This window comes from Malaya genurostris, chromosome 2 (genome assembly GCF_030247185.1).
Source record: "Malaya genurostris strain Urasoe2022 chromosome 2, Malgen_1.1, whole genome shotgun sequence".
Taxonomy (NCBI): Eukaryota; Metazoa; Arthropoda; class Insecta; order Diptera; family Culicidae; genus Malaya; species Malaya genurostris.
In genome coordinates this window covers 3110806-3124670 of record NC_080571.1, presented here as the reverse complement: position 1 = coordinate 3124670, position 13865 = coordinate 3110806, and the positions used below count along the sequence as shown (strand labels likewise).

General features: G+C 42.8%; 1 protein-coding gene across 2 annotated transcripts in view; it reads left to right on the top strand.

Moving 5' to 3' along the window:
- LOC131432655 (E3 ubiquitin-protein ligase TRIP12) overlaps window positions 1–11957 on the top strand; it is a 36721-nt gene extending 24764 nt beyond the window's left edge. For both annotated transcript variants that reach the window (XM_058599061.1, XM_058599060.1), the window contains exons 2-11: window positions 1794–3604; window positions 3701–7096; window positions 7174–7580; window positions 7650–7989; window positions 8047–8408; window positions 8469–8765; window positions 8843–9514; window positions 9588–9776; window positions 9853–10054; window positions 10118–11957. In XM_058599061.1, coding sequence (XP_058455044.1) covers window positions 2068–3604; window positions 3701–7096; window positions 7174–7580; window positions 7650–7989; window positions 8047–8408; window positions 8469–8765; window positions 8843–9514; window positions 9588–9776; window positions 9853–10054; window positions 10118–10581 — 7866 coding nt within the window. In that variant the 5' untranslated portion in view covers window positions 1794–2067 and the 3' untranslated portion in view covers window positions 10582–11957. The remainder of the gene's footprint in view (window positions 1–1793; window positions 3605–3700; window positions 7097–7173; window positions 7581–7649; window positions 7990–8046; window positions 8409–8468; window positions 8766–8842; window positions 9515–9587; window positions 9777–9852; window positions 10055–10117) is intronic.
- Window positions 11958–13865: the final 1908 nt, after the last annotated feature.

Sequence of the window (13865 nt, the reverse complement as noted above, 5' to 3'; positions counted from 1 at the left end):
TAGCTAATGGAAAAAGTACAACCGTTTCTCACTAGAAGCGCTGTTAGTGTCTCCGTACAATGGGAAATCTATGTTTATTTGTTTTATGGTATTACCTTATATCATCTGGTATACTCTGCCACGCATCAGACCCTGTCAGCTTGGAGCGATCTCAATCTTCAGTTCAGCAACGCCATCGCACGGCGTCTCATTCAACATGTCATGTCAATTGTATGGGTGCACAGCCCTGCTATTTTGGCGCGCACGAATTTGACATTTCTCTCCTCTACTTCTATGTATGAGGTTCGATGCGGGCTCACCTGAGGGCGACATGCTCGCAAAAAAGGATGTTGCCAATGATTTGTTCGGGAAATGTGAGAGCTGGATATCTTGTTAATATGATGTCTTTGCACGCATTGACACAACTACGTGTCCGGGTGTTTGGTTCTTCATACATGGTTGGATCTGGTATATGGAGAGCTAAAATTGAAGGATATTATGTCGTTTCTCCTCCAAAGTGGCTTCAGTCAGAGGGATTCATCGTTCTTTCTGGAGTGAATGAATCTTTGCTGTATTGACCTGGTTTTAACAGATCGTTTGGCATTTTTGATGGAGTGCCGAATTTACTTACGCTAATCGCTTTTATAAAATCACTAAATCCTTTTTGGGGCTTCATTTCGTATCGGTGATGCAAATATATTTGTTCTATTTTTTGTGCTGTTTTCCCACTTCCCAGTTCGTTTTTATCCTTCCCTTCTCATCAGGATAATAATAAGAAGACACGGCAAGACAGAAATCTCCAAGTAACAAGAGAAATGTGCAGTTTGAGTCAATTTGTTCTGATTCCTGACTTTGATGATTGATGACAACATTTTTTTGTCATGCATCCCAGATACTAGAGTTCTTATTTGAATTGTACCAAACATTGCGAATTGATTAAAAAAATTATTTTTATCAAATGTTAAATTTTGCCTAGTATATTAACAATTCAATCGGATGAACCTGAGTTCGAGAGCTTCAGTCAAAAAACCGGACGTTTGGCCGAATGAACTCCTCAATCACTTGAGTTGATCGGTCAGTCATGACGTCACACACGAGAAACTGTCCATTTGCAAATCAAAGACTAACTTTCTCTTTCGATTATTACTGAGCCATTATCAACGTATATTACATTTTTCAAAATTCCAATGATAATCGAAAGTTTGTGGGCTTAGCTTGAGAGTTATGCAAAGGAGTAATCGTCAAATATAAAATCAATCAATTAATTCTTCTGGATATCGAAAGTATAATTCCACAGAGCTTAGAACAATGGGCTAATTAATTGTCAGATTTCAAATAATTCATTTATGAACCAAATGGATTAAAAAAAAATCGATCGCTGACTTCCGTTCCGACTTTCTGATACGAGTAAATGTTTGCTCGAGGTTCAAACGTAGTTCCAAATTTGTACAACAATCTCTAATCTGTGAAATCTTTACGACACGGCACAATATTTGTAACATCACTAATCGCTTGTAGAGAAACTTGAATATTTTCCAGAAAAAAAGGGAAAATTAAATTTTTCATTGTCCCCCTATTGGTTTGTCCGGCGATCATCTAAATCAAATATCTATCCCATAAAATTGCTCTAATTAAGTGGGTTTTCTTTTCGTTAAAATTTCAAATATTACCAAAGCAATCGCACCCTGCCGAAAAATCAACTTTTCAAAATGGGTTTTGATTTATTTCGGTAATTGATAATTATAACTGCTTTGTATTGCATTGTTTAGATGAAAAATTAATTTCCTTCCAATGTTTTCTCATTTCATTTTCAGATCAGTGTAAGTCACAGAAGCAAGTTCTAATAATAGTGAGTGAAGGAAATCCCAATCGCGTACACGGACAGTACGCATCTGCTTTATAGCACATCGTTCCGGTGCAGTGTGTGCTCATACACGCACACACTCGACCTAGCCTGCCAACCAACCAAACAACCCAGCACAAATCTAGATAGATTTAATTCTGCCTACAACCGACCGCGCCAGCGAAACGCCAAAATTCGACGGGTATGCTATTTAATGGACACAAGGGGACGCCAAAGTGTCGTCTATGGCCGAATCCGTTGGTAAGCAAGTGCTCTCTGCAGTGACGGAGGGGCATCATCATCACCAACAACCGCAGCAGCATCAGCAGCCACATCGTCGCAGTCATCAGCAGTCAGTAGGAACAACAAGCACCAGCAGTAGTAGCAATAGTGGTAGCCGAAGGTCTACTGTTAGGTCCTCGCAGAAGCAAGCGAACAAGGAGAGGAAAAATCAACAAACCCGCGGTAGTTTCAGCAACCGTTCCGACACGGATACCCGACAGACTAGCGGTAGTAGAAAACGAAAGTACGTAGAAGAGCATTCCAAACAGCACCTGAGCCACGTGTTTGTGAGGGAACATAATTCGACGCCATCTCCGGTTGCTTTCAGAACACGTTCAAGGACTGTTTCGAGAGAGATTTCATTTACTGGCAGCAGTAGTAGTAGTAAAACTCAACAGTCACCGGTTGACTTCCGGAATAGGCTACATAAGGTAACCCGCCTGATTCCCGATATATCCGTTCATGATAGTACAAAGCATTCAGCACGGTTAACTGTATCACCGAGTGCATCGACGTTGTCCTATACGTCATCACTATTATCAACGCTTTCGGTCAGTTCGTCTCTATCTTCGTTGACAGGAGTAATTGGCTCTTGTTCAACTCCATCAAAGCAATCCAAGCAACACGATCAATTGGACTGTGATCGAAGCAGTATCAGTAGCAGCCGTGGAGCTAGCATCAGTTCAATCGCGTCTTCATCACGTTCGATTGAAAAAACCAAACATAAGAAGGGTAGCGGCTCGAAACTGTCGAAAAAAGTAGTAGATCATCTTTTCAAACAAGAGCCAGCATTAGACGAGTACAGGACAGGTAAAAGTTACTCACGAAAAAGTAAGTCTACCAGTCAGCAGCAATCAGTAAATACGGTGGAAGAGGGACGAAATTTACGCTCCCATCACCACCAATATCCGGAAGCAGGACCAAGTGTAGCAGCGGCTGTAGTACCGAAAAAGCGACAGAAAGTGGGGGACCAACATCTGGATAGTTCGGGCAGTAGCCATAAAGCCCCGAACCTGGGGGCACGTCTAGCTCGTAGCAGCGGAGGTAGGGAGCCCCACAATCACCATCAGCTACAGCAGCAGCAGCATCATCATTCCGTTAGTCACCTTGGTAGCGCCAGTAGTGGTAGTAGCGGTAGTCACAACAGCACTCAGGGGCACCTACCTAGCGGTCTGCTAAGGCGCAGTTCTCGTGGCAAAGGTTCTCATCAATCCGCAACAACGGGTTCTTGTGTCAGTTCGAACACCACCAATCCCAACCAGAGCCAACATCAGCCACAATCGTCGCAATCTTCGCGCTCGGGCAGCCATCGTGGTGGTGGTTCCGGTAACGCTTCGGCCAACAATCACGGGGCTGGAACTTCCGGTGCTACTGCCAAAGGCTCTTCTTCGAAAAGCGGCTCTTTCTCTTCAGTGGCTGCCAACAATAACAATTCCAGTCTATTTGGATCCGTAGCCGGAGTTGGTGCATCCGGGTACGATCCAACCACAGTAGTTCCAGGTAAGAATCACGCTTCTTTCTCTTTCGATTATTGCTATGCTTTATCGGTAATAGTTCATTTACACTCAATCAATTTGTCATCTCGTCTAATTCTAGGACCATCGAATACAGCAATGGCCAATGATGGCTCTCGTAGTAGCAACAGCAGTAACAACAACAACAGCAATGACCATCAGCACCACCTGCAGCAGAGTTCGTCCGGTTCGTCGCATCCATTTATCAAGCTGCACAAAACCACCAGTCTGGGCACATCGGCAGCCAGTTCCTCTGCTCCGATTGATGTGAATATGATAAATGTAACCAATTCTGGCGCCTCGAATGTCGGTAATGCATCAAATTCCACTAGCCTGACGACGACCACTGTCGTGCCACACCCGGATTCGGAAAGCGATGACAGCGAGGTCGGTCGGCTGCAGGCACTACTAGAAGCTCGAGGGCTTCCACCACACCTGTTTGGTGCTCTCGGTCCGAGAATGCATCATCTGTTACATCGTACGATGGGTGCCAACAGTAGTTCTAAAGCCCAACAGCTACTCCAGGGGCTTCAGTGTCAGGACGAAAGTCAACAGTTGCAAGCCGCTATAGAAATGTGCCAAATGTTGGTGATGGGCAATGAAGACACACTGGCCGGGTTTCCAATTAAGCAGGTTGTTCCGGCATTGATAACACTGCTTCGCATGGAACATAACTTCGATATAATGAACAATGCGTGTCGAGCTCTTGCATACATGCTGGAAGCTTTACCGCGATCATCCGGAACAGTGGTTGATGCTATACCAGCCTTTCTGGAGAAACTTCAAGTTATTCAGTGTATGGATGTAGCAGAACAGAGTCTGACTGCTTTGGAAATCCTGTCCCGTCGACATAACAAAAGTATACTACAGGCCAACGGTGTCTCGGCTTGTCTGACCTATTTGGATTTCTTCTCGATCAATGCTCAACGGGCAGCACTTGCCATCACTGCAAATTGTTGTCTCAATCTGCACTCAGAAGAATTTCACTTTGTGAAGGAATCACTGCCACTTTTGGCTAGGCTTTTGTCGCAGCACGACAAAAAAAGCGTTGAAAGTATATGTACAGCATTTTATCGTCTAGTAGACAGTTTCCAACACGATCCGACGATCCTGCAGGAAATTGCTAGTATGGAACTGTTGAAAAATTGTCAACAACTGTTGGTGGTTACACCATCGGTCCTTAATTCCGGTACATTCACTAACGTAGTTCGAATGTTAAGTGTGATGTGTGCGAACTGTCCGGATTTGGCAATAACGCTACTGAAAAATGACATCGCATCAACACTGCTCTATTTGTTAACCGGTTCCGCTGAACCCGTTACCGCCGATGTCGAATTGGTACCACGTAGTCCGTCGGAGCTATATGAAATCACCTGCCTGATTGGGGAACTGATGCCGAGACTGCCAACAGATGGAATCTTTGCAGTTGATTCGCTACTGGAGCGCACTCAGGCGAACGTACAGGATGCGGTACAATGGCAGTGGAAAGACGATCGCGGTGTGTGGCGTCCATATTCTTCGATCGACTCGAGAATGATTGAAGCGGCTCATTTGAATTCCGATGATGAAATTAGTTTGAGCACACTGGGTCGCACCTACACAATCGATTTTCATTCTATGCAGCAAATCAATGAGGATACCGGAACGACCAGGGCTGTTCAACGAAAGATAAATCATACATTATTGGCTCAACAACAAGGAACGATGATTATAACTGCTGGTCCTATGGTTCCTGTGGCATCAGCAATTGCTTCGAATGAAAGTGGTGAAAGTGGGTCATCTGCTGTAGCTTTGGTAAATGCCAGCGGGACTGGTTGTGTAAACCTGGCAACACGTCCCCCTAATGCCACTCGGGATGCTCGGATAGCTTGTCTGAAGGAAGAACGTGGACTAGCAGCAGAATTCATCAAAAATCTATTTTCCGTTCTATATGAAGTGTACAGTTCTTCCGCTGGACCTTCAGTCAGGTACAAATGTTTGCGCGCTCTGCTACGGATGGTTTACTTCGCAAACGGCGATCTGCTTCGAGAAGTATTGAAAAATCAGCTCGTGTCTTCGCATATTGCGGGCATGATGGCTTCTAACGATCTCAGAATAGTAGTTGGAGCACTTCAGATGGCGGAAATTTTAATGCAGAAACTTCCCGAAGTGTTCGGGATGCATTTTCGTCGGGAAGGTGTCATGCATCAGATAAATCAGTTAACAGATCCATCGATTCCGATTTGTGCCGCTCCGTCTCCGAAAGCAGGAGCCCAGAGCGCACCGTCTTCAGCAACGATTCACCCTCACGCCACGTTCGATTTTGATAGTGCCATTGCCTCAAGTTCAAAGACCAATTCCCAAGCGATAGCAATTGTCGGTGGGGCCGGTTCCCACGTGAAGAACCTCAATTCCGCAATGATGATGGCCAGTAAGATGAGCATGTCAATGCCATCGACAAGTTCTACACTGCTACACTCACCGACCGCCTCGAACCTTCCCGGCACATCCGGTAGTTTCACGGCAATTAATCTGAATGCCTCTTCCAAAGCACTTCACCACAACCACCATCATCATCCACAACAGCAGCAAATGAATGCCGGTGCACTTCATCTAGAATCGTTGGCAACCAACATGCAACCAAATATCCCGGGAGCGATTGCGGCGGCTCCCAACAATGGAAATATTCTACTGAACGCTATTTACAGTTCCGCTATTCCAATCAATCCACCACCAACGCATCACCACCAACCAGAGCCTGGATCTAGCAAACAGACGCATCTATATCAAACTCACCATTTCCCTGATACTTTCGCGTATAATGCTGAGCAAGGCATTCTCACATCTCCACTTTCGGTGGCATCTGGTACCGGAGCTACGCTGGTAGCCTCGACAGTAGCAGCTTCCCACCACGACACTCGATCTCATAGTCCCGGTCAGCTGAAGGTTTCCGACATGCTGAAACGGAAGGTTCCTCCGAAACGAAAATCCCAGAGCAGTTCCAAAACCAAGTCTCGTCATGATGATGCTGGCAATTCAACGGCTAGTTCTACTCATGCACTAACAAGTGGATCCAACTTGGCGGGAACATCGACATCATCGACAACTTCATCTGTGATGCAAGAACTGATCAACAAAGCTACTACACTGGGGTCTTCCTCCGGCAGGAATACACCATCGTCTAGTTCCCGTTCAAGGTTTTCTGGTGCTTCGTCCAAGACAACATCCTTCCTGGCATCGCTCAATCCAGCCCGTTGGGGTCGACAGTCATCATCCTCGTCGTCACACCATGCCGGAACTACATTCGGTAAAGATGGATCCAATGCGTTGGCAAAAAGTCAATCGAATTCCAATCTGATAGCCGCTGGGAATCGCGAAAAGGCTCGACAATGGATACGAGAGCAATCGATTAATTTTGTCAACAGGTACTCCACGGATGGGGTTAGTGCTGCGAGTGGTTCCCAGCATCCGGCGTGCTCGATTCTTTCGCGTTTGACCGGTAATTATCTACATGGTAGCACGATGTCAGACTGCAAAATGATTAATGTTCTTGTGTTTACTCTTCGTTCAAAACAGGTGCCATCCAAAAATTAGAAGGTAATCAAACCGACTGTCTGGCAGCACTCAAGGAACTGCGTGACATTCTGATTCAAAGCGACATATCGCCGTTCGAAGTGAATCACTCTGGATTGATTCGTGCGATGCTGAACTACATGGCCAACGACGCGAATCAACTGGTCGTACGGGCGGATCGACTGCGTATGTTTTTGCACGTATTCGCAAACCTTCCGTTGGATGCTGATTACTACAGCAGTGTTGTTCCATCGATCAATAGTTTACCGTTCAGTGCGTTTGTAGCCAAACTGAATGGGTGTGTCACACAATTGGAGCAATTCCCGGTGAAAGTGCACGATTTTCCCGCCGGTGTGGGTGGCAGATCGAACACAAGTGCTCTTAAATTTTTCAATACACATCAGCTGAAGGTATAGTATAGTACAGGAGGATCGTTTTTCGAGAAATTAAATCTGACCGCTGAAATTCTTTTCCTGCAGTGCAATCTCCAGCGTCACCCAGAGTGCACGAACCTACGTCAGTGGAAAGGTGGAACCGTCAAAATAGATCCCCTTGCGTTGGTTCAGGCGATCGAACGCTACCTGGTTGTTCGTGGTTACGGTGGCATACGCGTGGATAGTGAGGAAGACTCCGAGGAAGATATCGACAATATCGATGCCGCAGCGATGATATCGATGGGTGGGTTGAAGCACAAGCTACAGTTCTTAATAGGAGAACATGTTCTACCGTACAATATGACCGTATACCAAGCCATTCGTCAGTATTCACCATTGGTGAACGATCAGTCGGAAACGGACACTGATACCGAAACACCGATTGGTTAGTTATCCTTCTTTTTCTCCAACCTGCTTTACTAAAAGTCTTCAACTTTCATAGGAAGTGCCAGTATTTGGGTACAGCAACACACAATCTTCTATCGCCCAGTGGAAGAAGATGCAACTGGTACGTCCAAAAGCGGTGCCTCCAGTTCATCCAGGAAAAATAGCAAAAATTCGCAATCGAAAATAATGCGTCGAAAGCCCGAATTTTGGAATGATGGTGCCGCCCCGTTGATTGTTTCATCATTGACACCGTTCTTGACGTCTAAACTACCTGAAGTGGTGACCGTACAGGATGCTTCCCTCGATGCACTGTGCATGTTACGCATTATCAATGCCCTCAATCGTCACTGGGCAACGTTATACTTCTCAGTACCCCAGATTCAAATCATACCCCAGACCGAGTTTATCCATTCGAAGGTGAGCTTTGATTGAAGGATTCAAGCACGGTTATCTTCTAATGAAATTTTCGTTCAACAGATTGCTGCCAAAGCTAGTCGCCAGTTGCAAGATCCTCTGGTGATCATGACTGGTAATTTACCCCAGTGGTTGCAGCAAATTGCAGCTGCCTGTCCATTCCTGTTTCCATTCGAAACACGGCATCTGTTGTTCTATGCTGTATCGTTCGATCGTGACCGCGCGTTGCAACGTCTATTGGATACCACGCCGGATCTAAATTCGGCCGACACTAGCGAACGGGTTACGCCACGATTGGATCGGCGCAAGCGTGCCATATCGCGCGAGGACATTCTCAAACAAGCTGAATCGATCTTCCAGGTCTGTTTATTTTCTTTTTTTGTTTTTTGATTGGTTAGTATTTTTGGATAGTGCTAATGGATTATTTTTTCTTCCAGGACTTTGGTCATTCAAAGGCCCTACTGGAGATTCAGTACGAGAACGAAGTCGGTACCGGACTTGGCCCGACTCTGGAGTTTTACGCTCTGGTCTCAACGGAGCTACAACGCTGTGATCTAGGATTATGGAATGACAGTGACAGCTATAAGAACAATAACCAGCAGTCAAGCTCGATCGCCGATAATATTGTCAAATCGTCACTGAACCAGATCGACGATGATACGACCACGACTAATACTACGACCGGAACGTTCAATAGTAGCGCTACTACGGCCACAAATAGAGCGTCATTATCGCCGATGGGAACGCACAACCATCCGGACAGTGATCACAATGTCAGTGATAGCAGTTTTGTAATCAGCAACGATAACTCGCTTAACATGTTGATCGAACAATCGGACAATCTATTGATCAACAATCCTCAGCAGGCAGAGTTGGAGAACAATCAGACGCCACCTCCACCGAATCATCAAAATCAACAGCAGCAATTATCGTTGCTATCACCAACATCCGCCGGAAGCAGTACAAGTCTGTCCTATGTCAATGCACCGCACGGGTTGTTTCCAATTCCGCTTAGCAAAACGGCGAAAACTTCGCAGATCTCACGCTTAAAGTACAAGTTCAAATTTTTAGGCAAATTTATGGCTAAGGCTGTGATGGATAGCAGAATGGTAAGCCGATGATTGATTTAATTCAGTCAATTCATTATTAATTTGTATTATTAAACTTTTCTCTATTGGTCAGCTCGATTTACCCTACTCGATACCATTTTACCGGTGGTTGCTAGCCGAGGAGAACTCTCTCGGACTACCCGATCTCGGTCAAGTTGCACCAGAAGTACAGGGCACTCTGTTACGATTGAATGAAATCGTTAAAATGCGCGACCTGGTGCAAACGGATCTTACGCTGGATGCCATGGAAAAGACTGAAAAGGTAAGCACTATTTTGCTGGGCAACGGCGATCACAATGAAATAATTATTCTCTTCTTTGTTTGCTGCGAACATCTAGATTGAAGCTCTCGATCTGGACGGCTGCCCGATTGCCGATCTCGGTCTGGATTTTGTTTTGCCCGGTCATCCTAACATTGAGCTACGCCGCGGTGGACGAGACATGCCGGTCACCATTCACAATCTCCATCAATACATCTCACTGGTGACGCACTGGTTCCTTCTGGAAGGAGTTTCACGACAATTCGAAGCGTTGAGAGAAGGTATGGCATAATGTTTCTGTTTCTTCTAGACAGAAATCTTGCATTTTTTTTCCTAATCGACAGGATTTGATTCGGTCTTCCCGGTTAATCGGCTACGGATGTTCTATCCGGAAGAGCTTGAGAGCGTATTTTGTGGCTCAGGACTGAATGCTGCTACTCACAACCGTTGGGACGTGCGTATGTTGGCTGAATGCTGCCGAACGGATCATGGCTTTACGCAGGATTCCCAAGCTATTCAGTACTTCTACGACATTCTAAGTACATACAATCGAGAAGAACAACGGTTGTTCTTGCAGTTCGTCACCGGTAGTCCACGGTTACCGACCGGTGGTTTCAAGGCTCTTACTCCTGCACTGACGATCGTGCGCAAAAAGATGGACGGCAATCAGAATCCGGATGACTATCTGCCATCTGTTATGACCTGTGTGAATTATCTCAAACTTCCGGAGTACTCTAGTCGGGAAGCAATGCGACAAAAATTGAAGGTGGCAGCCAGCGAGGGTAGCATGAGTTTCCATCTATCCTAAATGCTTGTTTTTTTCTGGTGTACGGAGTGGACAATCACGGGAACAAAGAAAGAGCAAACGATGAGAGGAGAAATTTGATTTAAAGCTAGTCGCAGTGCGTGTTTTTCGCTTTCATCAGCTTTGTTTTTCAAATGAATTCAATACGATTTGTTGGGAGGTCCGTGAAATTTAGCACATACACAAACAGAAAATGCGCAATACCGTTCGTTTTAACCAAATAAAACTAGTGAAGTGAATCCATACTGAACGAGAATGTGTAAATATAGGAAAGGAGAAGTTATGTTATTTTCGAAGCCTGACTGTTCTTTATTTTTGAAATGGATTTTTTCTAATGGGGAACCTTCCGATTGTTTTCGGCTCGTGCATTACTATTGAAACTGTGAAATTTAGAGCAAACGAATCTAGCGGGTGATGTTAACGGAGAGAAAAGCGGTAATAAAATGCCATGTCCCACCGGTAGAGCAGAAATTCTTTATTAGAACATTTTTCCTTCAATCGAATCAGGCTGTTTTTTTTCGTTGTTTTTAAATGTAATGAATACTGTTTTAGTTCTAATTTCATTTTTTTTTATTAAGGGATAGTGTGGCACAGTATAAGCCCGAAGAAGAAGTGGAAGCTAGCAAAAACGCCACAGTGCAATGTATAAAACTAATAAAGAAATACTTATGATACGCTCCATCTATCCCCTCCTCAGTAGCTACAACAAACCAACTATTCTAACTGGAACGAGCGTGGGCAAATCTAAAACGCAAACGACAAGTTCACCAATACAACTCTTGATCTGTGTATATTTACCTTCTAGCTACAATAGCAATCTCCGGAAAAAATACAACTATAACAAATTAGCGTACATGACGTGGATTTTCTGTTTGGCATAACTGTTTGATATTCACATAAACCCCGAGAAAACTTGAAAACTGCGATTTGAATTGGAAAACTCTTCAAAATTATAAAACATCAAACTTGTTTCCGGGCTCGTTGGGAAAAGTGAGTCTACGGTGGTACATTATTTGTTTCTGGCGTACCGCAAACCAATACAAAGAAGCAAAGCATAAAAACACAACAAATAAAAACAATATTTAATAGACAAATGGGAAATGACGAACGTTCATAACCATTTATTTATTGTAACAACACAACAGTGGGTGGTTTGTTTGGTTGGCGAAATGCCCAGCGTGCATGAGAAATGTTGTCCGCGAAATAAGATGGAATATACGGTAAGATGAGATGAGGCACATAAATCTTATAGTTTCAAATTTGCGTGAGTAACGGGATTGCGTGATAAGTATGTAGGTAGTGATTGCGGTGACCGTAATGAGAACAATATTAATAACGATAATGATAACAACAATAATAATCAGTATGAATTAATTGAATCTCTGAGATGTGTTGCTTATCATGATGAAAGAAATGTCCGTAACATCATCAGATACGATCGATTAGTGTTATAATTCAACAAAAATGCATGTTAGCATGTTTGTGTATGGATTTGAAACATAGGATGGTGATTACATTACACTCCAACATCCGTGGTTGTAGAGTCTAGTAAGGCTTAACTGAGAACATTTTAAAGCTACCCCCTATTTTGAATATAGACATTGATTTTTTATCTAATCCTAGTTAGCTACCTTTGATTTTCCCAGCGTTATTAGGAATACACATTAAATACGATCAGTATGTCGTCATTCAGAATAAGAGTGTCTGCCGTTTTATCCCAAAACCAACGATCGACCAATAGCAGAAACTTGTATGCACGAGATTCGATCCGGCTCGCCTGAAAGAGCGCCATGCTTGCGAAAAAGTATGTCGCTTACAATTTGTTCGTAGAATGTGAGAGCTGGATGATATCTTGATAATCACCTCGATTCTGTATTTCGTTCGAACCGGATTGTTTCGATCGGATTCGAAATTTGGCATTCTGTAACTCAATCTAGTTCTAGTTTTCCATACAAAAGCATCACTCGATCATTTTACAGAATGCAAATTTTTACATTCGTTCGACAAAATCCGATTCGATCGAAATACAGAATAGGGATGAATTAGCTATATTTGCTGATAGATAAGGTAAGTAAGGCTAATCATAAACCATAAAAGCTTTATAATCAGAACGAATTGGCTTAATTAGCACGTTCCCCTAGTTATTTGGAGATTTGTGACTTTGCAATAGAAGTTCGATTGATTGATATACTCACCCCGATTCTGTATTTCGTTCGAACCGGATTGTTTCGATCGGATTCGAAATTTGGCATTCTGTAGCTCAATCGATTCGAGTTTTCCATATAAAAGCATCACTCAATCGAATTAAAGAATGCAAATTTTTACATTCGTTCGACAAAATCCGATTCGATCGAAACACAGAATTGGGGTGATACTATCCGAATTACACATTTCAGCATTCTCAGATTCAAATAAAAAAGCCTATTGATTTGATTATAGATTCAAATAAAAAAGCCTATTGATTTTCGTGGAGTAAAATATATTCTAAATCTAAACAAGGTTAAAAGTTTCAAAATTTTTGAAGCATTTCTTGAGATTGATGAATGTGGAAATTTCCTTTAAAAAAAATTTCTGAATTTTAAACGAATTTCTTTAATTATTTTAGATTATTAAATTTAAATTATTTGAAAAAGTAATTGACAAATTTTTTGTTCTTGAAGTTACTTTCAACTGCAATGTTCGTGAATAAAATTTAAAATCAAATATTAACACCCCTATTCTGTTTAATACTCCTAAACTAAAAAAACGGATTGCGCTGGAGCGAATAATAAAAGACATGTTTTAGGTTCAGTTTGCGAAACACAACTGCAATTTCCAACTACCTTTATTTTTCTTTTTGTAAGGCTAAAAGAGAAATGGAACTTGTTTAAAATAACAAATCGGTTAGTAGATTTTTTGAATCTGGTTCATTGTAATTTCAAGCTAGAGTATGATTATTTTAAACCATTTTCTACCTTCTACATCAACAAACATCTCTGTTCAGTGTTAATAAATATTTTGGTCTTGCCAAACGAAAAAAATAATTGTTCCAGCTGATTTTATTGTTGAAATAATTCAATTACCCTCATTCTTGTTTACGGCCGTATGCGATACGTTCGAAAGTATATCAAATTCGTATTCCCGTTTACGTTCGAATCAATCACACTTAAACATCGTACATGCATAAAAACAACGCCCATCCAACTTTAAATTATCCGTTCTGGTACAGATTTGAGTTGTAAATAAAAATCTTTGCTATCATTTGTTATTTGACTTGTTTTTTTCGCTGATTTTGTATCATCATGCTC